The sequence below is a fragment of the Notolepis coatsorum genome (assembly GCF_963971535.1).
Source record: "Notolepis coatsorum genome assembly, chromosome: 7".
In the NCBI taxonomy this organism is placed as follows: domain Eukaryota; kingdom Metazoa; phylum Chordata; class Actinopteri; order Aulopiformes; family Paralepididae; genus Notolepis; species Notolepis coatsorum.
In genome coordinates, this window is record NC_140171.1 from 45,159,951 (window position 1) to 45,186,848 (window position 26,898).

The 26,898-nt window shown below is 45.0% G+C and overlaps 1 protein-coding gene across 1 annotated transcript in view; it reads left to right on the forward strand.

Annotated features, from left to right (window-relative positions):
- Positions 1–26,898, forward strand: part of LOC311231639 (microtubule-associated serine/threonine-protein kinase 1-like) — a gene marked incomplete at both ends in the record, with an annotated part of 227,323 nt that overhangs the window by 161,993 nt on the left and 38,432 nt on the right. The window contains 3 exons of the mRNA XM_084318267.1: positions 1,767–1,905; positions 2,350–2,482; positions 5,497–5,662. Coding sequence (XP_084174393.1) covers positions 1,767–1,905; positions 2,350–2,482; positions 5,497–5,662 — 438 coding nt within the window. The remainder of the gene's footprint in view (positions 1–1,766; positions 1,906–2,349; positions 2,483–5,496; positions 5,663–26,898) is intronic.

Genomic DNA, 26,898 nt, shown 5'->3' on the forward strand with positions numbered 1-26,898 from the left:
GCAGACTCTGTACAGCTGGCCTTTGAGAAATTGCAACTTTCCTTTTATGCTCTACAGGATGCCCTTACTACGGTAGTCTTAAATTGGTTCTTAATGCTAGTAAGACAAAGTTTATGTTATTTTCAAGAGCAAGGAATATTAACTTTGATGATGTGAGGATATCTACTGTCAGTGGCTCTTGTATAGAGAGAGTCACTGAGTATAAATATCTTGGCCTGTGGCTCGACGAGAAATTAACATTTAAGTTCCATGTGGAAAGTCTTGCCACTAAACTGCGACAGAAAATTGGTTTCCTGTACAGAAACAGATCCAATTTTCCTCTATTTAGTAGAAAAAGAATTGTGGAATCAGTCTTCTTATCAGTTTTGGACTATGGTGATGTAATTTATAGGCATGCTGCGGCATCAACTCTTAAACCTCTGGATTCTGCATATCACTCAGCTCTCAGATTTATAACTGGTGACAGATATGATACTCACCATTGTGTCCTGTATGATAGGGTGGGTTGGCCTTCTCTTGCAGAAAGGCACAACAAACACTGGTATTTATTTATTTTTAAAGCCCTTATTGGTAAACAACCTGTTTATATCTCCTCACTGTTAGATTGGAATATTGGAACCTATTCAACTCGATCGAATGACTGGATGGTTCTTAGGGTTCCTCAGATTTGTTCTGAGCTAGGGAAGTCAGCCTTTTCCTTTGATGCCTCTAACTCATGGAATGTCCTTCAACTCACGCTAAAATTGGAGGTTCTCCCTTCCCTTGGAATGTTTAAATGTATGATTTCAGACCATTGTGTGACTACCTGTAACTGTTTTAGTTGATATTTTAAAATTATTTTTAAACGTTTTTAATTTGTTTTACTCTGGTGTTTAAATTTCTGTGAATATTGTTTTTATTATGTACTGTACAATCGTCGTTTCTGTAAATGAGGGAAACCTCAGATGCTTACGATTTTAAATAAAGGTTGAAATGAAATACCCAACTAACGTTAATGCCATTCAGAATTTATTAACATAGCTACAACAACACACAGTAACGTTAATATAATTACATGCATCATTGTTTACAATGAACGGTGGGGCTAATCGAAAGGACTGGACACGGACAAGTTAAACAGCAATCAATTAATTTAATATAACAGGTAGTTCGAGCTGCATTTTCGTGCCTACAGCCACAGGGATATATCCAGCTTTGACGAGCTCTCTCTCCTCCTGCCGATTAAATTCAGCAGCTCTTCCTCGACCTCGAGTGCCTGTAGCTGCCTGCATTTGCACAAAGGCGTCCATCCCTGCTGCTAGCTAACGTTAAAACTAACCTAAAGTTAGTTGTTCACCAACAATCTATACAGACACCAACAAACACAGAAGTTACACAAGCAGAATACATCACAAATACTTTAGATTAGTTTAGGTTCGTGTTAACGTTAGATAATGTACAAAATAAACGTATTTACGGTGCTTTTAGACGTCGCTCTTTTATTTTGAAACCCCCCGACCGGAAGTATAAATGATGCTTCTTTTTCTGCTTGTTATGAATGGGTTGGTTGAGAAGGGAAGTTTCATCTATCTAGGGAACCTAGCTACATCCGGGGTACAATGTTGCATAGGCTGCGCGTCGATGTTGCAGAAGCATAAAGGCAGAGTGTCTGCAACACTGTTGCATTGTTGATGTTGTGTTGCAGTTGCTTTGCAGTTTCTGTAGCATGCAGAGGCCTTTAGGCACGCAGGCTTTTACAATAAACGGCTAATGTTGTGTATTCCTAGGAGGTGATTGTGCCACTTTGCTGAAGAACATTGGGGCTTTACCTGTGGAGCTGGCAAGGATGTACTTTGCTGAGACAGTTCTGGCCTTAGAGTACCTGCACAACTATGGTATCGTCCACAGAGACCTAAAACCTGATAAGTGAGTGTTTGCCTTGGAGTACCTACTGGCAATTGTAATGAACTGGCCTGTCTAATTAATTAAAATGTAATATGAATAAACCTTACTGTTATTTAAAGGTATTAAAAGTTTTAAAGTATTATTCCACGTCATTGGAATAATAGGAGAAACTTTAACTGTCATGTCTCTTTTTCTCTTTACTGTGTTTGTAAAGCACTTTGTTTAACCAGGAAATAATTGAAAGCACTATAATTAAAGTTGACGTTGCATGACTTTTCCACACAGCAACATCGGGTAAACACTTTGAAATTGAAATGGTGAAACATTCCAACATGACATTGTCTCTATAATTCTGCTGCTGTATGAATAGCATGTGGATCCTGATGGTGTGTACCAACATTCTGAAATGCTGTACCAGTGTCATAGTATCTGAGGTCATGTTTACAGTTGTCTGTCTCCCTCTAGTCTACTGATCACATCAATGGGACACATCAAGCTGACAGACTTTGGCTTGTCTAAGATGGGTCTGATGAGCCTCACTACCAACCTGTATGAGGGACACATAGAAAAGGATGCCAGGGAGTTCCTGGATAAGCAGGTACAGTCCCTGTTGTTTTAAACTCTAAACTATATACAGCATGACTTGTCTTAACAACTCTAAACTATATACAGCATGGGTTGTCTTAACTCTAAACTATATACAGCATGAGTTGTCTTAACTCTAAACTACTGTATATACAGCATGGTCTCAGGGAATTCCTTGACTGTAAATAATGGATTCCGTCTTAGTTATTATGTTCCACATGCAGGGTTGGGATCAATTCAATCAATTAAAAATGTAAACAGAAATTGCCACAGTGATGAGGCACAGTGATGCATTATAGAGTCTAATGGCTGTCGGAATGAAGGACTTCCTGTACCGTTCAGTGTTACATCTAGGGAGCCTAGTCTAACACTGAATGTGCTCCTTCTTTCAGCCAAGTCCGTGTGTATTGGGGGGGGGGGGGGGGGGGGGTACTACTGAATAAGACAAATTAATTACTTTCATCTCATCTTAATGAAACTTTACACGTTAAATGTGGATACAAAATAAACAATAATTTGTATTAATTATGACTTTTATATAATGTGTTATTATACCCACATTATAATAAAAAAGCTAATGTGAATTTGAAAATGTTTACATTTGCATTTAGTTAGAACACTTTCTTTCCTTCAGTAAATTTTTCGGTTTCAATGTGATGAATAACTAAATGGTTGGTAATTTACAGAGGGTTTTAAATTTGTTTTATTTCTATGAGTTGTTTAAAAAAGAAAATGATATGTACAGGGAAAACATTTATTTCACATAAAATACACAATGTAAATTACAGAAGATCCAAAAAAGTACATTTCCCGCTATTTATGTTAGGAAGCACTATATACAATTTGGTGGCAGTACCTACAGATAAAATGGCCATTAAAGTTTGTTCAGTAGCTTGGTTTACATTATGCAACATGAAAACGTAATATTTATAGTTGCTGTTGTTGATTGTTTTATATGTTTTATGAAAAAGTTGTTACAATTTAGCCAAAATTACCATTTTCAGTGGTAATGCCTTGCCTTAATTGAACTGAAAGTTAATTGGACCCTGTCTGCATGTTGGACAATGTGGTAATTACATTGGATGTGTAGAATCTCTAATGTGGCCAAAGGCAGATGAGCAGTAATGATGAGGAAAATACTTACAACTTAATTGGACTTTAATTTCCAACAACATTTGAAGTCTTTGTGTGTATTTGAATGGGGGAAGAGGGTATTACTGGTTATGTGTAACACTGATTTGGTCTGAGGGAAAATAGAAGATACATTATGCATGAGTTAACGTCTTGTGCATCTGACATAGGAAGTTAAGAGTCTGTTTTTGTACTCAAGCCAAGTCATCTTACAAACCAGATAATCACGACACGGTAATGCTTCATCTACTGTCTGTCTGAGTTAGTGGGTCGTTATCTCTCAATATCCCCATCTCTGGCCCATTTTGCAATTATAGCTATTGTTTACGCTCTGAATCAAACTAGTCATAATTAATCCAATTGGTCCATGTGTCTCCCCAAAGCCCCCCTCCACAGCTATCCCCCAGCAGCAGGCATTTGTTTGGCTGTTTATAATTATCTCCCATCTGCAGATGAGGCAGACCAGGCCTTTGCTTTCATGTTCTACTGAAGGTTTTGATTAGAGATGTGTTTGTCATTCAGTCTCTAATGATGTCTGCGGTGTTACACAGAAACCACTCACACACGGGCATGTGCAAAGACACACGCATGTGCACACACACACACACATACACACGCACACACAGGCTTCAGCTGTTTTTGAGATTTTTTTTTTTCTTTTCACTTTTTCTCCTCTTTTTCTATTTTTCTCCCATCCCAATTCCACTGTGCCAATTCTCCCCTCCCCTGTCTTGAACGTTGCTCGCATATGTCCCTCACTGGCCGGTTGTAGGGAGGATAGAAGCCTTGCATCACATGTCCCCTACGATACACGAGGAGGCAGCCTGTCACATCTTTTCACCTGCCAGCGCGGACTCTCATTGGCGAGGTGTAACGTGTGGGAGGCTCACACTACCCCCGCTACTTCCCTGTTTCTGCTCTGCAGGCGTCCCCAACCGACCTGTAGGAGTCGCTGTCCACAACGTCCAGATTACCACCCATCGACTTCCACCCGCTAACTCTGCCAATTGAGTTAGTATGACAACTGGCCCAAGCCGGAGGCAACGCCCACAGCCGGAGTCGAACCCGGTGTCTCTTGCGTTGGTGACGAGCGCAATGTCCGCTGCACCACCCAGCCGCGTCTTTGAGAAATTCTTATAGTCGGCCAATAGTCAAGGACTGGTCAACTAATACATTTGTTGATTTTATCTGCATTTTAGTTTCCGAGGTGCAATAATGTTTAAATCTCATACTTACCAGATATGTGCTTATCATTTGAAATATTGTACTTACCAAACATGTGCTTATTATTTTAAAATGCGTACTTACCAGATATGTGCTTATCATTTGAAATCTTGTACTTACCAGATATGTGCTTATAATCTTTCAGGAAAAAACAAACAAACATTAAAATCAACTAATTGAATAGCAAATTATTGGTTGATTAAGACCAAACCGACTGATTAATAGACTATGAGGGGGCAGCCCTAGTGATTAGTGGATATTATGTCAAAGAGTGATTGATCAGTAGAGACAGCTTGTTATATATATATATATGTATATGGAGTAGTATCACTAGTTTAAATTTCTGAAGCAGTATATTTACTGAGTGATATAATAACTGAAGCTCCTCAAGGCTTTTCTCGCTCCGTATGACCAATGTGGACTCTTTCTCTCCCCCTGTCTCCATCTCTTTTTCCTCTCATCCCTCCCTCCTGTCCCTCACCCCTGCCTTCTCCCATGTCTGCCCCCACTCTCTCCCCTTCTTATCCCCCCTCCCTGCTCTCTCTATCCTTTCCTCGCTCATTTTCATCCTTCCTCCTGACCCCCTCCCATCTCCACCTCATCTCTTCCTCCCCCACTCCCTGTCCCCATCCCTCCCCCACTCCATCCCTCCCTCTCCCCCTCCCTCCCCAGGTGTGTGGTACTCCAGAGTACATAGCTCCGGAGGTGATCCTACGTCAGGGCTATGGGAAGCCAGTGGACTGGTGGGCCATGGGCATCATCCTGTATGAGTTCCTGGTGGGCTGTGTGCCGTTCTTTGGAGACACGCCAGAGGAGCTGTTTGGTCAGGTCATCACAGGTGAGGGGGGGGCTACTGGCTAGTAGTCTAAAGTCTAGATCCCTAAACGATTAAAAGAGCTTGTATTAAAAGTCCAGTGTTCTCTGTTGGGATGTATGTATGATATATCAGTGGTGACATGTTTTTTTTCCCTCTTACTTTGAGATCAAGAGAATCTCAAAGTAAGCAATAGAATAGAAAACAAGCAAGTTTTTTGGGGCGGCTGAGTGGTGCAGTGGGCAAGGCGCTCGCCACTAACGCAGGAGATGCTGGTATCGAGCCCGGCTCTCGACGTTGCTACCGGCTTGGCCGGCCGTTATACTAACACAATTGGCAGTGTTAGAGGGTGGGAAAGCCGGTGGGTGGGGATTGGACGTTGTGGACAGTGACTCCTACAGGTCGGTTGGGTGACGCCTGTACAGCAGAAACAGGAAGTATCGGGGGCAGCGTGAGCCTCCCACGCGTTACTCCTCGCCACTGAGAGTTCGAGCTGTCTGGTGAAAAGATGCGACAGGCTGCCTCCTCGTGTACCGGAGGGGACACGTGATGCAAGGCTTCTATCCTCACTACAGCCGACCAGTGGGAGGCATAGTCTAGCAACGTTCAAGACAGGGGAGGGAAGAATTGGAATCACGAAATTGGGATGGGAGAAAAAGTGGATTAAAAAAAAGAAAACAAGTACGTTTTGAAACCATAGGATGAACTTTTCTCTTGTTCAACATGCCTTTGAGTCTATGTGGGCGAAGCCCCTCGTAATCCCACCCCTCAGGGGAAACACTCAGAGCCATGACAACTAAAACAACACTGAAGACTGTCCAGATGTTTAAATGCTTCAAATGCATGCTGAGGCAAAGTCCTAACAACTGAGCTGTTATAGTAACGAAGTAATGAATTTTGAATCTTGAATGTTTACTCACTTGGAGTAGTCCAGGTTATTATGCTTCGAAGAGAGAGAGACGGTCAGGTGTGTGTCAATACACTTAAATAACTACACATTATATCGGACAATAAGTGTCTCCCCTAGAATTTTTTTCAGGGGAGAATTTTATTAACAGATTGCAGAATGGGTACAATACAGTACAGCTCAATACACACAATTGGGGGGGGGGGGCGGGGAACTGTATATTGGAGGGGGTTGGGTTTGGACATTTACAGGGGCCAGTTTAGAATTGCAGTCTCCCGTAGGTGCTCTTTGACAGTGGTTTTGAAAGTGGGTAGTGATTCACATTCCTTTACAGCTTTGGGTAGGGCGTTCCACATTGATGTGGCATAATTGCTGAACGTGTTTAGTCCCTTGTTTGAGCCAAATCTGGGTTTAACATGATTTGTGGAGCTCCCTCTGGTGTTGTGTTCGTGGTATTCACTGACCTTTGGGAAGTATTTTGACATGTACATGGGTACCTTAGTGGTGTAGTGTATCTTGTAGACCAGGCCCATTGCAAGTTGCTGTACTCTGTCATCTACTCTAAGCCATCCTAGGTTGTCAAAGTGGGCAGGGGTGAGGTGGGTTCTAGGAGTGAGGTCAAGCAGTAGTCTGACCAGTTTGTTTTGAGATGTTTGTAATTTTGTTTTTGGAAGCATAGTCGTAGTACCCTTGAATGAGTGCTCCTGCCAGAGTCTTCAGGATATTCTTGTTTACCAGAGAGGAGATCTGGGCCCCGTTCCATGTACGTGGTTCAACTAAGTCGATCAACATGTCCATTATCCAGCTTCAGTTAACCCGATGTTCAAAGCCGGGATTTTCCTGTTTCACAAAGGAGGATTCAGTCTCGTTAACTCAAGCCAGACTTGAGAGTCAGGCTCAAGTCAGGCTAGATGCGCGCTCCCGTTTTAGGTGGAAAGCCAGCACGTATCGATGGCAGAGACCCTGATTCTCAACGGCATTGATTGATTAATTGATTTAAGACTTTATTGACAGATTGCAATAGGCTCAATCGCCTCGCCGACAAGTTAAATGCGTTATCTATAGGCTAATTCTAAGTCCCTCATTACCTCAATCAATCAGATTATATTTCTTTAAACTTGCCTGCTGGATTGAATAATCAAATGAGATCTTGCTAGCGAAAATTATTAGTTAACTGTTATACAGAATTACGATACGGCTCTCTTACCCATTGATTGATGTATAGTCAATCTTTTACTTATCTTCTCTGTGGTGTAACGGGTTCTTCTTTTGACTTTCACACGGACGACCGGGGTTCAAGGCCCTAGTCTTTTCCTTCTTTTTGCAATATAGGAATAATTCAATTTGGTGCACGTTGAGAGCTATATAAAGAATGACATCCTCAATGCATGTAGATTTATAATATTTTAACTTAAAACCAGGCTACTTTGGCGTATAATCATTAATATTATATTCAAAAAAATCATATTGGAAACACGGGGATTTGAACCCCGGTCGCTGAACTGGCAGGGATGAGCACTACCGCTGGGCCACTGGGCCAGATGGGATAAATTCATTGTTTATACATTAATGAACGAGAGACCCGTGTTTAGAATATCCGTTGTTTTGAATGAAGTTTATCTCTTCATCCTCATTCATTAATGTGACGTCAACGGCTCATTCAATTTCTCAAATCCGTCAAACAGCGCATCTCATCAGACATCTTAATCCCAGTTACAATTAAAATAACCACATCATGTGTACATCGCACGAGCGAGCGCCACCGTCGCCACGGTATATATAACGTGCATTATTTAGGACAAAGTGAATTTAATATCAGCATTTTGGGTCTATTTTACATTTCAAAAGCCCCCTCTGGAAGAATGGAGCACAAAAACGTAATTCAGAATGGTATAATGCAGATCGTAGACTGTGGGAATAGTTTCAGGAAACGGGCTGTCACTTCTTTGCGGGGGCGTGGCGATAGTTCAGGCTAACTTGAACTTGAACTCTGCTTTCGAGCAGGCTCAAACTTTTGGATATGTTGTCATGGTGATTTGGGAAATCCAGGTACATGAAATCGGAAAGTCAGGCTAACACAGTTAGCCTGATAAAGTTATCCGGCTAACTCGGTTATCCCGGTACATGGAACGGGGCCCTGGTACAAGAATCTTGTTCGTTGGTTGACTTTTTTTTATTACATTGGATGCCATTTTGTCACAGGAAAGATTCGCCTCTAGGATGGAACCCAGGTATGTAATTTCATCTTTCCTTGTGACAATATTGTCACCCACTGTAACTGAGAAGCCGTCGGTCTTGCTGAGTTTGTTATTTGAACCGAAGAGAATAGACTCTAATTTGCTGCCCTTTTTGTGCAGGGGAGTGTTGACAGAATCCAATTCAATTTATTTAATGACCACACAGCCAGGCTGGTGGAATTTAGTTTCAGTGCAGGTTTCATAGCAGTTCCAACATAAAAACATAAAACCACAAAAACATAGAACATATAACATCACTTACAGCGTACATAAAAGAAAACACAATTACATAGATACAGTTCAGAGTTTGTGAGTTTGTCCATGTCCATGTCAGCAGAGGTAAGGGGGGTTGTGGGGGGTACTGCAGGGGGGGGGGGGGGTGCTACAGGGAGTTCAGTGTCCGTATGGCAGTGGGGAAGAAGCTGTTTTTGAACCGGGTTGTTTTGGTGGTCAGGGATCTGTAGCGCCTCCCGGAGGGCAGCAGCTGGAAGATGTGGTGTGCTGGGTGAGTGGGGTCGGAGATGATTTTAGGATCCGGCTATAGGGCGACAATAATGTGGTCAAGAGGCATGGTTTCCATCTTTAGCCTTTAACTGGCTTGGTTTGTTTATTCACATGGTAAGAGCAGTAACACATGAGTCCTCTCTGTGAGAGGTAGGTGGGGGAGAGAGGTCGAGTAGGAGCGCCCTCTAGTGGAAACAGTTATATATACAGTTAGACAGTTAATAACAATCCTACATAGAACCTCTGACTTCAACACTCCCACTTAGGGTTGTATTAACATACTGGATAACTTCTTCGAAAAACATTTTACAAAGGAAATAATATAATCCAAAAACATCAAAAGAATATGGCAGTCAATATCTACACACCAAACATGACCTCTGCAAATCTCTTCAATTTCAATTTGGAAGCAGGTTTCGTCATAGCGTCTGCTACCATGTCGTCCGTTGGACAATAAATCAGTGTCATCCTTTCTTCTTTGATGACAGATATGATGAAATGATATTTTATATCGACATGTTTACATTTCTGTCGGCACACAGGGTTTCTAGCAATCGCAATGGTTCCCTGGTTGTCCTCGTAAACAACAGTCTTCTTATCTACATAGGTATCCATCCCTTCGAGCAGTTGTTCCAGATAAATACACTCCTGTATGGTCAAGTTTCAAGTTTCAAGTTTCTTTAATAGTTGTCATACAGAAGTACAGAATACTTTTATACAAAATGCTTCTTACTGTTACGCTCCAGAGACTGTGCAAGACAAGATAAGTATGAAATAAAATAACATAGTATAGCATGTAAATTAGAAGTAAAAAATGAGGTCACAGTGTTCAGTATAGACATATGTACAATGTTTGATGCAGAATAGACGTAACTGAGTTACCATATAATATACAATACTATGCAGTGTACTAATATACAATACTATATAGTGCAAGGCAGAAATGGGATGAGGTGCAATTTAGGTACAATTTACAGTAGGTGTACGAGTTGTAGTGCAAATCCTTTATCAATAAATATAAAGTGTGTTTGTGTGGTCTAAAGTGTGGAGAGTGGGTGCTGCAGTGTGTTGTTTGTTTAAGTGAGTGTGTGCGTGTGGGTGTGCGTGCTGTGTGCATTTGATGGTTGTTGCATAGTGTTTATTGTTCGTTTAGCAGCCTGATGGCCTGGGGATAGAAGCTTCTTCTGAGTCTTTCTGTGCTCGCCTTAAGACTCCGGTATCGCTTGCCTGACCGCAGCAGTTCAAAGAGGCAGTTGTTCGGGTGGCTGGAGTCCTTGATGATTCTCTTAGCCTTCCCCCTGCACCGCTTGTTGTAAATGTTCTGGAGGGTGGGAAGCCCCCCTCCAATTGTGCGTTCGGCTGAACGTGTCACTCTTTGTAGTCTGCTACGGTCTTGTGCAGTGCTAGAGCTGTCATAGCTAGAGCCATATATTCGGCTTCACAAGTTGATAGTGCCACTGTGGGCTGCTTCTTTATTTTCCACGAAACCAGTGAGCTGTCTGCGTTCAAACTCACACAATATCCTGTGGTACTCCTTCTATCTGTGGTGTCAGCTGCCCAGTCTGCATCACTGTAGGCTTTAAGTCCTAGACCCTCGCTGTTCTTTCTGAAACACAGTTGTTTGTCTGCTGTACCTTTAAGATAACGAAAGACATGTTTTGCTGTAATCCAATGCTCCTCTGTGGGGTCAGCGAAATGCTGTGACAGTTTACTCACTACAAAACATAGGTCAGGGCGGGTACATGTTGTTAAATAAATGAGGCTACCCACAGCTTCTCTGTACATTTTTACATCTGTCAGTTTCTGAGCATCCTCCTGATAGTCTAGTTTTTGATCACATGGTGTTTCCCTTGATCTACATTATTGCATGTCAAAACGTTTCAGGATCTTTTCCACATATCTCTTCTGGGATATTTTTACACAATTGGCAGACTGTTCAAAGTCCATACCTAGAAAATGCTTTAACCTCCCAAGGTCTTTCATTTTGAATCTGGTGGAGAGCATCTCTTTCACCTGTGCTAGGCTTCTAGTGTTGTATGCTGCTATGATCAAATCATCCACCCAAATGACGATGATCACTTTCCCTGACTCCTTTGACTCCCTCGAGTAAACACAGGGGTCTACTGGGTTCTGTAGGAAGTGATCTTCGATAAGACATGTATGAAGCATCTCGTTCCAATTTCGCCCAGACTGTTTCAGGCCGTAAATGGATTTTTCCAGCTTACACACTAGCTTCTCTCCTTTATTTTCGTAAAACTCAGGTTGTTCCATGTATATCTCCCTATCTATGGGTGCGTGCAGATAGGCTGTTTTCACATCCATCTGATGTAACATTTTATTGTCCTCAGCTGCTTTCTGCACCACTACCCTTATACTGGTCAGATTGATTGGCTGTGGGGGAGAATGTTTCACCATAGTCTATCCCCTCCCTCTGACTGTAACCCTTAGCTACAAACCTCGCTTTGTACTTGTCGTGGCCTTCAATACCCTCCTTGATTGAATACACCCATTTTCCTCCCACTGTCTGTCTGACCTCTGGTAACTTGGTTAGAGTGAAGGTGTGGTTGTCCTCTAGGGACCTCATCTCCTCATCCATTGCTCTCTCCCATTTACTTGATTCAGGGGGCACTATGGCCTCTTTAAAGGTCTGAGGTACCCCACTAACTACCCTGTAGCAGTAATCAACGGTGGTGGGTGTACTGTCCTCCTCGTCACTCCCTTTCCGGGCATAGTCTATCAGATACTTTGGGGGTCTGTGTTCCCTTGAGGGATACCTCCCACTGCTTGGGGCACTTGATGTCACCCTCGGGTGCTCCTTGTCATCGCCCTCTGGGGGTGTCTGATTGTCTGCCTGCACGACCGTGCTAAGTACACTGGGCTGATGTGTCTCTGTTTCTACACACCTTACTCTGGATTCCAGCTCTGGCTCCTCTGTCTGTGTCTCGCCCTCACATGTTGTCTTTGTGACAAACTTGACTAGCCTGTGTTTCTGCACTCTCCCTTTACCGGGATAATAAACCAGGAAAGCAGGGCTTCCCTTGTCATGCCCTACAAAGAGTCCTTTTTCACATCTGGACTCAAGCTTTCCTCTGTCCTGCAGGTACGCATAACACACTGATCCAAATCGGTGCATTCTGGCTAGATTACACTTCTTTCCTGTCAGTGCTGTATACGGCGTGGTGCCTGTGTGCTTAGTAAAGCACCTGTTTCTGGTGTAAGCGGCTTCTTGCACCGCATAGTGCCATAGGCTCTTAGGTAAGTTACTATCTACTTGCTTACACCTAGCCATCTCGAAAAGAGTGCGCCATTCCCTCTCTGCCACTCCGTTCTGGTGTGGGGAATATGGACATGACGTCTCGTGTCTTATCCTGTTCCTCCTCAACAGTGATTGGAACTCTCTGTTTGTGAATTCGGTTCCATTGTCAGACCTCAAACATCTTACGTTACCATAAGGGGCTATGTCTGCCAGGACAGCACAATGACCCATAATCTCATGCCATGTCTGAATATCGTGGCTGACAGTTACTTTACACATATCCTTGTCACCATTACACTCTGTTTTCAGGTAATACATTCTCTGATACACCTCTATGTCAAATCGTTGCGCTCTACAAGAAAATGTTTACCTTCAATGAAGAACACTCTGGCACCGTTCGCAGTAGCAGCTATTACAGAGAATAGTCCTTGTGGGAACGATGGTACATAGAGAGCGTTCTTTAACGTCACTGTACGCCGGCGCCCCCGCTGTCCGTGAGGCATACCTGTGCGTCTCCTCTCTCTTTCGCCAACCCGTAGGTGCGCTTTCCGTCTGCTGTGTCTCTCCGGGCGGAAAGTTTTGTCAAAGTTCTTGAACCAACTCCTGTCGTTGATGACGTGGGACGACGCACCTGTGTCCACGATCAGTCCCTTCCTCTGGGCCTGTTGCAGCTGCGTTGGCCTGGTGACGTACGCTGTCTGCGCCCTGGGGATGAAGCCCTCTCGTCCCGCTACTCTCCAGGCATCTCACGCCGACCATCGCCGCCATCTTGTCCATGTGCGCGTTGCGCGCCCTGGTCGCGTTTCTTCATGCACGCTCTGTCTGCGTGCCGCGTGGATCTGCAGAAGCCACACCAGACAGTCCTTGTGCAGTTACCTCTCCGATGGCCTTTCTCTCCGCATCGCCAACACGCCAGTTCCGTCGTGGTCTTGGTCCTCTCCCTTGGCGTCGCTCGGGTCTTTAGCACCCTCTCTCCCGCCTCCGCGGCGGCTGGGTGGGTATCTTCTGAGGCCTCGAAGTTTCTTAACTTAGCCTTGAACTGTCCCAGCGTCATGTCCGTTGTTACCAGGAGTGTGAACGGTTTGTACAGCTCCGGTAGTCCTCTCATCATCATCACCATCATTAACCCATCGCTTGGTGCTTCTCCGGCACTCCTCAATGGCGTCGTGATTTGCTCCGCTCTGTTGACGTATTCGGTCACAGTCTCGGTGTGCCCCTTCTTCAGGGTCATTAGTGCTATGTGGAGGGCCACGACTCGGGGTCTTCCTCGCCCGATGTAATGCTGTCTCAACACCTCCAAGCTTTCTCGGCCTTTGTCTTTAGTGTCGCGGAATATCAGCCCCAAGCTGGTGTCGTCGAGCAGTGGCGCTAACTCACAGTACGCGTCTGCGTTACGCTGGTCATCCAGGGCTTGCTCTTCCGCAGTCAGGTCTCCAGTGGGGGCTGCCAGGATCGTCTCCTTCAGTCCTGCACCGTGCATGCAGCATAGCATGCGCTCTTCCCAGAGCTCGTAGTCCTCTGCCTTCCCATTAAATGAGGGCCATTTGCTCCTTCCTTTGGTCGCCACAAGTTCTAAGACGGGGTTCTCCCCCTCGCCTCCGTTGGGCTCAGCAGGCTCCGTCTCCCCCGGTGCCGCCTCCTCTGGGCTCTGCGCGCTGACGGGGTTCTCCCCCTCGCCTCCGTTGTGCTCAGCAGGCTCCGTCTCCCCCAGTGCCGCCTCCTCGGGGCTTTGCACGCTGCTCTCCGGGCGGGTCCGCTTGTGCTCCAGCAGCCCATCGGTGGGGTCGGTGCCCCGCTTCCTCTTGACGCGCAGGATCATCGTGTTGGATTTCATGTTGCTCTTTGATGGTGGGCATAGCTTTTGCTCCTGTTGGCCTAGCGTCTAGCCACGCGGTACTCCCGGTGCTAACCTAGCCTATACTTTAGCTAAACTTGCTACCCTTATTATTTCGCCCCGGCGTTATCTGGGCCCATAACCTGTTGACAGAATCCGGCTATAGGGCGACAATAATGTGGTCAAGAGGCATGGTTTCCATCTTTAGCCTTTAACTGGCTTGGTTTGTTTATTCACATGGTAAGAGCAGTAACACATGAGTCCTCTCCGTGAGAGGTAGGTGGGGGAGAGAGGTAGAGTAGGAGGAGACATATCTATTTATACTCGCCACCTGGTGGTGTCTTGAGTAGCTCCACCTAGAGCGCCCTCTAGTGGAAACAGTTATATATACAGTTAGACAGTTAATAACAATCCTACATAGAACCTCTGACTTCAACAGGGAGTTACTCTAGCAATTTTGAAGTCTTTGGGTACGTGTCCCTGTTTTATGGAGAGGTTTATTATGTGTGTGATGACTGGGGTGATGGCGGCTGCTGAGTCTCTGAGGAATTTGGAGGGGATATTGTCATGGCCAGTGGCCTTGTTAGGTTGGAGGGCGCTCAGTTTTTTGTGTACCTCCGCTGTTGTTACCATTTCTAGTTTGAAATCGTCTTTGCGGACCCCTAGGTTATTGTAATAGGCTATGATGTGTTCTACCCCAAAATGCCCTGAATGGGAGGGTAGTGTATTTACCAGTGTTGTGGCTATGTTTGTGAAGAAAATGTTTAAGTAATTGGCCACATCCAGCTTGTCTGTGATGAGTGTGTTATCTGTCTTTATGTTTATGTTTGAAAATCTGGTTTTACTTTTTTTTTGGTAAGCTGACTGACTTTTACTAGTGTTGTCATGGGGCGTGCATGTCACGGATACGTGGTGTCGACAGTGTCGTCATAGACGTGCGCAGTAAGGCGGCTGTTAGTATCGGTGCATTTCTCTACACTGAGCTGAAATTAAACGATTGCACATAAATTAGGTAAAATTAACAATATTTATTTACAACACATAAACTTAACTTATTTACAGATCAGAATTATTACACGTCACAGATCTGCTAAATTCAGAATGGCTTGGTTTAGTGGGGGAGGATCTTTATTTTATTTTTTTTTTTAAATCTAATTTTAGTGCTGCTTATAGTTTTTAATATGCTCCCTCTGTACAGCACTTTGTGCCCCTGTGGCTGTTAAAGCGCTTTATAAATAAAGTTGGATTGGATTGGATTGGACAGCTGAACTGGAGGAATGCGCCTGAATGAGAATTTCACACCTAGTCAGTGTTGTTGGTACAACCCCACATTGCTAGAAAACAATGCAAACCACTGGAAAAGGCCATTTATAAGATAGGGGACCTTTAACTCACCTTAACTAGGGCCCTATGAAATCCGTTTTATCTTTTCCTGTTTTCGGATATGAATTTTCCTGTTTTTAATTTTCCTGTTTTCGGATTTCTCTGATTTTACATTTTTTTCCTTTGGATTTAACCAAAAAAAATACTAAATTAGGTTTTTAACTAACTTTAATAACAGTTCAATGCAGTTCAACTGCCAGTGCAGTGCAATAACTAAATAATAATTAAATAGTTAAATTATACAAAATAATAATTTGTTTAAAAGAAATAAAAACTGTAAAATGTAATTTATTTCAAAGAGATACAATTGAAAGGTTCATGCTTCTCCCCATCTCTGGCTGACATCACCATTGTGATACATGATGGTTAGGCCTTTGTGTTTTCCTCAGTGATGGATTCTCTTTTGTCGGTCAGCAGCGTTTTATACTTGCTGAAGCTTCTCTCTGTATAATTATCTTTTAAGTTTAAATATCAACATTATCTGGCCATCCTCAGTAAATATTATCAAACTTTCCAAAGACCAGAGTTGGGACCAATGTTCCCTCTAATTTTTTTTTCGGTCTGAGCAAACACTCAACCCTCCTGAGCAGACATCAGCAACTACTGAGCAACATACGTCACCTGCCGATTAACCGGTTAGTTGATAAGCGGCGGTTTGTAAAAAATCTGCTGATACACAGAGAAATAATACAAAAAGGCATATTATATTCCTTAATCAAATATTTATTTGACCATTGATTGATGATACAGAGCATAGTCCTTACTTTGGCTGGGTTGGCGGCGGCGGTGTGAGTCGTGTCACTAACTTTTGTCTTTTTAGGAGGCTGACTCGTCATTATTTTATTAAGTGAATTATAATGCGACTTCAAGGGTGACCATATTGTGATTTTTTTTAAAGAGGACACTCTGCCTTCAGCCTCAAGATACTTAATCAAAGTTTAATCAAAGATGCCTTATCATTATAATATATTTAAAGTATACCTCCTCTGTATGGATATAAAATTATTGTTTATATTCTTTTATATAACAAAATAATATCTCTCTATAACCAAAGTTACTCAACATGCTGTATTATGCCTAAAGTAATCTATCTGACAAATCGCAAGAAAATAACTAAATCAACCTATGACAAAATAATATATATTTTCAAGTCTTACTGGACAAAATAATTAACAAGAAAAATATGATGTAATGTTCTAAATAATACCTCTTCTGTATTAGAAAATCCAGCTTTAAAAAATATATCTTTATCTTTTCAATGTAATGTAAATTATAAAACAGTAACCTCACAAAGATACTAATTTAAAAGTGCACTATGCAGTTTCAGATTTGTTGCAATTAGTGTACTAAACTAATTTATTACACACATAATCCTTAGAATGATTGTATCATAAGCATCTTATCAAACCAAAACATAATTTTGAAGCATCAAAATAGTTTTAAATGATTTTCTTTCTCTCTCTGTATAGCTGCATTCTTCAATCAATTCGGTCAACTTTGCCATCAAACTCTCGCCTCGCACTGCTTTGTTTGTAATGTTTTGCTGTGTCCATGTGAGCTTTGAGATCGCCAGCACCTTTATTAGACACATAAACATATGGTCAAGCTTTGCACGCGTTGCTCTCCGCTTCCAATTAGTCTCGACCGGGATGATAAATTGGAAGTTTTCTCTGCAGTTCATCTGTAATGTACATTTTCGCGTTTGCATTGTGAGGAGCCAGCAATGCTGGTCGGATCTGTCCACTTCCTCATCTGTTGTGTGTGTCTGTGTGAGCGTGCAGTAGCGCTGCCCACAAAGCACTGAAAGCGGGGCTTCTCTTGGTAACATCACACGCAACAGGGTTAGGTATGGTTAGGGATGTCCCGATCAAATTTTTTTGCTCCCGATCCGATCCCGATCATGTAATTTTGAGTATCTAAAAAATCTAAATGTTGACGTTATCCAGGTGAAAAGTTAACTTCATTCAAGCGAGGCATTGCAATCCTTGACATAAATCATTTGATGTATAATTAAATCAAAGGAAATGCGTTTGGGTCTGAGAGTGTGGCTGGTCTGCCGTTCTGATGCTGGATACTATTGGTTTGTTTTGGCAAAATTCTTCTGCTCTGTGTGACAATAAATAAATGAATGATGATATGCAATTAAAAACCAAAACTAAAGCCTCAGTATGAGTTTAAGACGTGAACATGGTCATGTTTGTTGAAAAAAAAAAAAAAAAAAAAAAAAAAAATTGACCGATTTTCGATGTGCGCGGGAGCGTTTTGCCATGTGCGCGCGCGCACGGGCGCACCTTAGGGGGAACATTGGTTGGGACAGGCACGTGCACACACACACAGAAAGGGAGAATGGCTTATATGAACCGCACCACCGCTTTAAAGTCTTAGTGAAGATTGATTTATATGAAAACCGATGTATGTATGATTTAGCTAGCTTGCCACTTTCCATTTCTTCCTCTTATACACGGCCATTTTGGCTTCTCCACACAGTATCTGTTCTTTGACACAATATGTATACATAATTTTTCCATTCAACATATATATCTCAGCAGGAGCAACATATGAGCAACCCAACATGGGTCCCGTCAGTCCAGTTTGGTCCATTTCAAGACCCAGCTCAGGGAATGGATCCCCCTCATCAGGACCCTCCGTTCCACTGAAATAGTCCTGCAACATGTCTTGTTCCCCGATGTTCAGCGCTTCAGTCCAAGCATTCAAAATGTCTCTGTTGTGACGGGCTGTCCTCAGCCCCAGTAAGCCACTTCCTCTGTGTGGTGAAGTCCTGGCCCGGCTACATCCACTACATCAGGGGTCTCAAACTCAATTTACCTGGGGGCCGCTGGAGGTAGAGTCTGGGTGAGGCTGGGCCGCATCAAATATTCCACAAAAAAAGGGGTTAAAGTATTCAAAAAAAAAGTACAACTGATCCAATCTTCTCACAAACTCACTAAAACCTCACAAACACCAGCAACTGAGCATTCTCAGTGGTGTCAGTGGACTCATCCACAGCTATGGAAATGCACTGTGCATTTTTTTTTTATTCTATCACAAAGTTGTTTAATCAAATCATCAGCCAGTATTTCAGTTATTCTGGTTGCTGTGCTATCTGAGGAGGATTTGCTTTTGTTTGCCTTCAGACATGGTATCCATCACTTCAGTCATACATTATTTTATTATTTATGCATCAGAGAATGGCTTCTTGTGTTTAGCCAACAACACCCATACATAGATTTAACAATAATTCTGCTTGCAGCTTGATATGATTTCATTCCATTTATTTTTGTGGTTCTTAGCACTGAATTCTGAGGAAAGGCTGCATCAAAATAACTGTGTTTTGTTTCATAGTGGCGTTTCAAATTGCCACTCTTCACAAGAGCTACCGTTTCTTGGTGCTGGGAGGATGCACGCATATTTTTCAGTCCATGCACCTTTGAATTGCAGCGATTTTCACTGTCGACTTTTCTTTTACTTTCTTTGAACATGCCACATTTTTCTACTAACTGCCTGCTGGCGAAACTAGGCTACTAGCTACATTTATCTCACGGGGATAAAACTGGGAACGAGGTTACTAGCTACAGTACCTGCAGATTAGAGTACTACAGTAGATGCGCTGTCAACTCGCTCTGACTGGGACCCGCTGAAAGACAACACGCATTCCGTGAAGACCCGCCCTACTCTGCTCTGATTCGCAGACTGTGGGTGGGGGGGAGAAACGCTGACGGGCCAGAGTAGACAGACAGTCAGACACAGAGCCGTGGACAGACACAGACAGTGGAGCAGTGCTTGCAGAGGAGATGAGCGGAGAATTTCGAGGATGCCTGCCATACGCACTGGATATATTTTCCTTCCACTTGGTATCACTCCGGAATGCCTAAATATTAAAGGCAACCAACTTGTGTCTAGCCACGCCCAACTTGCGTCTAGCCACGCCCCCGCGGCGACGCGGCAGCAGCGGAGCTCCGTCGCGGCAGCATTATGTAGCAGTAATCTGCCCTTTTTTACTATCCAGAACTAGCTCAACTGGCAGCGCTACATTGCTGTGGATCCTACGGTCCGTTGCTGGCAAGTTCGATTCCCTTCAATTTTTTTATTTTTTTTTTAACGTGCTTTCTTTCGCCGTTAAGTTTAGGCATGTTAACTTTAAGCATTGTTTCGGAGTTGGTTAAGGTTAGGCATTGTTTCGGAGTTGGTTATGGTTAGAAGGGTTAAGTTTAGGCGCTGTTAAGGAGCTGGTTAAGGTTAGAGTTTGTCTTAGAGAATGGCAATAGACAGCTTATTTCCGCGCTACAGCGCGAGGCAATAGACAGTCTATTTCCGCGCTGCAGCTCTCTCGCGCTGCCGCGGTCACATGGGCGTAGTGGCCAATCAGAGAAACGCTAAACACAAGTTGGTTGCCGAAAATATTCACGCCTCCGGAATCACGTTTCAACCAAGTCACTAACGTAACGTTGCTGCCATGAGCCTGCGCTATGGTAGCCTACAAGTGATACAATAAATAAAACATCCAACTCGCACAACGACGCGGCAAACAGTTGCGCGCGGGCCGCACTAACACTAAACTTGGATGTCAAGTAGGGGGCCGCAAAATATCATCCAGCGGGCCGCAATTGGCCCGCGGGCCGCGAGGTTGAGACCCCTGCACTACATGTTTCAGTTCCACTGTCCCAACTGAGCGCAAACGCTGGACAAGCCCAGGTCTACTACCGTCCTGAATGTCCAGCCGGGCTCCATACATCAGAGGCTCCTCCAGAAGCCAGAACATAGTTTCCAACTCCAGTCTGTTCCATCTAAATAAAGAATTCACACACAAGTGCACATTTACAATCAGTTAAAAACAGAGGTGCATCCACACGATCATTCTCTGTACAGTTAAAAACAGAGGTGCATCCACACGATCATCCTCTGTACAGTTAAAATATCGCCCCAAAAATAAAAAGTCCTCAGGGTCACACTGACTTAAAACCACTCCCAGTTCACTTAAAAACTGAACTCTGGTAGGTCCTACATTTGGAACATAAACATTTACAAAAACAATATACTGTATAAAAGCTCATAATTATTTGGCTTTAACTACAAACAATCTATCCAAAACAACAACCTTTTCTGAAGGAAGGAGTGTACACCAAAGAACAACACACAGAAACCATCCTATCCTACTTTGGTTCTCCTTCATTGTATTTTTAAGAGTTTTGATAAAGATTTTCGGAGTCTAAAAACTTCTTGGGAAGTGTACCCCCCATTGTTCCTCATTCTCATTTGGATTCTTACAGAATTGACAAACATCTCCTCATCTGCAAAATAATCCCCAAGTTTTACTTTCTTCGTGTTTTTTGTTGTTTGTAGGAACTTTTTGATCTGTTGGTCTGCATATATTTTCCTCTGCTGTGATTCAGATACTTGTGAAACAGTGACAGTCTCTTCTTTATCACTTGTCTCATTATCGTCCATGCTGGAGTTGGACCAGGACCAACACACTCCTTCCACATCCTGCTCTACCTGCTGACTCTTTGACCACACTTTTTTTGTTAGCCTGAGAGCCACTATTACTATTAGTGTAACTGAGGGGTACAATTCCCTGACTGTATTGATAAGTATGGTATCATTAAACCACTACCGCTTTATGTACTTTAACTACTGGCCATACAGTACACGATATCTAAATATGATGAACACTTTCCCACAATGAAATCGGTTCCAGACAAAGGTAATAATCAAATATTTAATATAGCAAAAGGTACATATGATATTTACTATTACATTTATGATTTGAATGCACTTGTAAGGCAAATGAGTACTCGTAGGCAAATCAACACTGAATGTCCAATCTCTGGTTACGCAGGAAGCAAGTATACAACCTGGCTCTTAGGGAATTAGATCTATGGTACACTTAATGATATAGCGGGATATTCTGGAAGGGGTCCTCCCGGTTGTAAGCCGGTAGGGGGGGTAGGAGAGCCGTCGGTAGTAGACCGTCTGGTCAACGATATCTAGGGAGACTTCAAGTACAGAAGACAGTGCAGTAGACTCTTGATCCGCAGATGAATACACCTTGGTTCTCTTGTAGGCTGTAGCTCCACAGTGAAGAAGAAGCTAGGCGACCTCAGTCTCTCTGAGCGCCGACTCAACTTGACTCCTCTCGGGGGTAAATCCAACACTCACAGGCGTCGGCGATTATCCGCTCCACAAATCACAGTACCAAAGCAAATATATTCCAGCCGCATAGGGCTCAGCAGTCGTCGGGTAGGTAATCCAGTGTACATGTCCCTCGGTCCTCGTCTAGATCTCCTCGGATGAAAGCGCCATGTGGTCGGCCCAGCCTGGATAAGACTCTAGATAACACGAGGAAGCGTTGGAGATGCTGGTCACTTTAGAACTCTAACCGCACGATGCACCATACTCGATAGACTATTATTACTTAATAGAAATACGTCGCACTCGACGGTACAGTGCCAAACTCTGACAATTCAGCTATTAATTCGCACGAGGTCTCAATGCTATTCTAAGGCCAAACAGGCCATACTACACCGCACGTGGTATCGTGGGTGAGGCTTCACGTTCTGTTACTAAGTTGGATAGAAGGGTAAAGGACTAAGGGATTTCTACATTTACTTGCGCCATATTTATATGCACGGTGAACAAATAGTGCCACTCTCATTTCGGTAGCCGTATCCCTGAGCGGGGCCGGGGCTAGTACGGACATGTCTCGTCGGTACCTTTGAACTTGACGCCAGGGGCTGGTCCCCTGGCGCCTGGTCCTTTTGTCCAATAAGAGAATGAACTATTATGGGCTATAGTAGGCTAAAGGGATATTCCGTGTATATGTACAAGGAATATACAAGGGATATCAAACGATATACAAATACTATTCAATATATATCAATAAATAAATATATATATTCGGTTTAATCTGATCCTTCGTAACAGCCGCCCCCTAATTAGTCCCACCTAATTAGCTAAACAGAGACAGATTAACCGCACTGTCCACTACTCAATGTCCGCTGTGAGGGTCAGTCAGTTCACAAAGTCATGGGGTCATGGTCGTCATCGATAGTATCAGGGAGCCTTGGCAGTTCTATTAGCCTCGCCACGGGTCGGGTGTAGGTCCGCCCTTGGACGAGCACTTCAGCTGCTCGGACCTTTCCATCGGCACCGGTGATCACTTTGCTTACGCGGCCAGCCGGCCACATAGCTCGGGGTAGTGACTGGTCGATAATCATGACGACTGTTCCTTCTGTCAAATTGTCTCTCTCTTTCACCCATTTCTGGCGGGTCTGTAGAGACGGTAGGTAGTGGAGTAGGAAGCTGTTCCAAAACTTGTCAGCCAGTACTTGACTGTACCTCCACATTCTTCGGCCGTTCGCTTCTTCAGGCCTGTACATTGTCTGGGGTAGCGCGGGGTCCAGCCGCCCCATCAAGAGTGTGTTGGGGGTGACTGGGTCGACATCTGCTACATCACTTGAGACGTAACCGAGGGGCTTTGAGTTCAATACTCCCTCGATCTCCGTGAGGACTGTCATTAGGACTTCTTCCGCCACGGTCTGGGCCCCAAGCACGGCGTACAGGGCTGTCTTTATAGAACGTACTTCTCGTTCCCAAGTTCCACCGAAGTGAGGTGCGTTCGGGGGATTAAACTGGAAGTCAATCTGGGATGGAGCGAGGTGGGTCTTAAGTTCTGGGCCCATAGCTTGGAAGCTCTCTCTCAGCTCTCTTTCTCCGCCTTTGAAGTTTGTCCCGTGATCAGACAATAATGTAGACGGTTTTCCTTTCCGTGATGTGAATCTTCGGAAGGCCATAAGGAATGAGTCTGTGCTCATGGTTGGAAGGAGTTCGATATGTATCGCTCTGGTGGTCATGCATTTGAATACAATACCCCACCGCTTCTCGGTTCTTCTTCCTTTCTTTATATACAGCGGGCCGAAACAGTCCATACCGGTGGAGTGAAAAGGCTTGTCGCCGAGTCGGAGGCGACAGGGAGGTAGGTCAGCCATCCGGGGTATACTGGGCTGGGCTCGCCACTTACGACAGTCTAGACAGGTTCGCTGGAAGCGCCGCACTGCTTCTCTCCCTTGCAGTATCCAATAACGACGTCTGATCTCCGCGAAGACTCTCTCTGCCCCTGCGTGGTGCACATCCTCGTCGTATTTCTTTATGATCAGCTCTGTGACCTTGTGTCGGCTGTTCAAGACTATCGGGTACTTGACGTCATCCGGTAAGTCTGGGGCTCTCCGCAGACGACCACCCACTCTGATGAGACTATGGGCGTCGCTCTCGGGGGCTAGGTGGAGCAGTCTGCTGTCTGATGGGACGGGCTTTGCTCCCTGTAGACAGGCTAGCTCATCGGGGAACGAGTCTCTCTGGGCTCGTTGTAGTAGAAGAAGTTCTGCTTCTTCGTAGTCAGCTGCTGAAATGTCAGTTGTGGGCTGAACCTCTGGGTGGTGCCACAGAAATGTCTTTAGCTGCGCACTCTGTAGGGTGAGGCAATCGTCTATGTCGGGGTCTGTGGAGACGAGTGTGTTCAATCCACAGAACATAGGTTTCTTGTTTTCGGCCTCCTCTTTACTCGCCTCCCGTGGGGTGGGTGTAGGCCACTCTTCTTCGGGGAGCTTGAGAAACTCTGGTCCGTCACTGTAGAGGTTGTGACGGGTGAGGTCATCCAGGGACATTCCCCGGGTGATGACTTCAGCTGGGTTGTGTTTGGTGTCCACATACCTCCAGCTCGCTACTTCTGTTAACTCTTGAATCTCGGTGACTCTGACTCCCACGAAGACCTTGTATCTGCACGAATCAGACCGGATCCATGTGAGTACTGTCGTGGAGTCTGACCACAAGATTGTTCTTTGCACCGGGATGGTGAGTTCACGTTGGATTAACGTGGCGAGCTGCGCTCCTGCTAGGGCTGCGCAGAGCTCTAGACGCGGGATAGATTGTTGCTTTCGTGGGGCTATTCTTGAGCGAGCCAGGATGAAAGCAGTATGTATTTCTCCTCCCTCCTCTCGGGCACGCAAGTAGGCCACCGAACCGTAGGCTACTTCGGAGGCGTCGCTGAATACGTGCAGGTCCATCTTGCATGTCTCTGGCCTCACTGTGGGTGGGAAGTAGCTGCGGCGTATATTAGCACCTGGGAGTGAGCGGAGTTCCGTCTCCCACTCTCTCCATGTGGATGCAAGGTGTTCGGGTATGGGATCGTCCCAGCCCTGGTCCTTGTCCCATAGCGCTCTTACAATCATCTTTGCCCTGGTGGTGTAAGGTAGAATACATCCCAACGGGTCATATTGTCTGGCGAGTGTTCTGTATACACTCCGTCTGGTGGTCGGTATTGCCGTCGACCGTCCCTGCTCCTTGGTCAGGGGTTTGTGTCTATAATGGAGCGAGTCTGTTTTGAAGCGCCAGACTAGTCCTAGTGTCATTTCTTGGGCTTCTCCTGGGATGGTCGCCATCCAGGTGTCGCTGCTCGCTGCCTTGTCCTCGGGGGAGAGGCTGCGCAATACTGGGGGGTCGCTGCTGGCCCGCTGCCGGAGATCAAAGCCGTCTTTGATCAGAGAGGCGCGGAGCAGCGCACGACGTCGCCAGTCAATTTTCTTTATGTGTCCCGCTGTGATTCGCTTGTTAATCTCAGCGCGGTACACAGTCTCTTGAGCGGGGTCTCTGGCTAGGCGCCGCTCTGTGTTCAATAGATACCGCTCCGTCGCTTCTTTTGTGGCGTGAAAGGTGGGCATTCCCTCTCGCCTCAGGAGTGGAGTTGCGTATCTCATCACTCCGTTGACTGTGACTCTCTTTGTCCCTTGCTCGAGGAGGGCTATAGCGTAAATATCTTCCTTAGAACGAATGTCTTTCTTTTCGTTCTTAAAGGGCATTGTCTCTAGTGTCCATAGCCTCTCGACATGCTGCAGGAGTGTGGTGTCTTCTTCTGTCGCTCTGGAGTGGAGGCAGCTAGTGGCTGCTGTTCGGTTAAGAGACTTGGCGAGGGGGCCTTGTAATGTCCATCCTAGGCGGGTCTCGACTGCTGCAGGACAACCTCTGGGTCCTGTATGGACCCGGTCTATCGGGACTATGAGGTCTGCATGGTCGGAGCCTATCAGCAGGGTCGGGGTGGCACCGTCTATGAGCGGGATAGGGAGTTGACGCAGGTGCACATATTTATCCATCAGCTTGGCGATGGGGTAGGTGTACTGCGATAGTCCTATTTCTTGGCTGGTGAAAGCATTAGTAATCCTATACCGTCTCTCTGGCTGCCCGCTTGCTGCGATAGTGAAGGAGACATTCTCGCCCTTTATCGTCTTTAGATCTCTTCTTATTGTCCGAATCGTCATCTGGTTCTCGCTCCCCCGCAGCCCCAGCTGGGCCGCAGCGGACGCGAGGAGAAGGGTCTTCTCTGACCCGTCATCAAGGACGGCGTAAGTGTCCATGACCTTATCTTGGTAACTCAGTGTTACGCGGACCACCTTTAAGAGCACCTGGGCGCCGCTGCTGCTAGCGGGGTCAATGTACATAACACTTGCCTTTGTGCTGCTGGATGGTGCAGGCTTTCTTCTGTTACTGTCGTGTAGGACATCTAGGTGGGCTCCGTCACACCGACTACACCTCTTCTTGAGGCGGCACTCGGCTGCCATGTGACTGCGCGCACATCGGTAACAGCGCCTGTTGGACTTTATCCATTGACTCACTTCTTCAGCGGTCATCTTCTTGAACAGGTCACATTGTGACAACCAGTGTTCCTTTTCGCAGTACGGGCACACCATCTTCCACTTCTCTTTCATCGAGGGGGTACTGTGGTTCTTGCTGCTCGGTACTGATTCTGATTGGTGCATGACAGTCACCGATCTTCGGCCATCGTTTGCTCTCCTAGGTCCCTCTCTGGAGCTTGGTGTGCTCCGCACGAACGTATCCAACCGTAGGCTGCTGACTTCTCTCGCCAGGAAGTCGGCTAGGTCTAGGAGGGATGGCTCGGGACCGTTAGGATCACGGTGGTCTCTTTGCCGCCTGAAGCGCTCCTGTCGGGCGGGCGGCAGCTTCTCTAAAATCCTCTCGACGTTCGAGTTTGCGTATAGTTCGTGCATACCCTTTTCTCGTTGCGCCCCCAGCATCCCTACCAGGGATTGTACTTTGATAGACAGGTCGTCTAGTGAGCGATTGTCTGTTGCT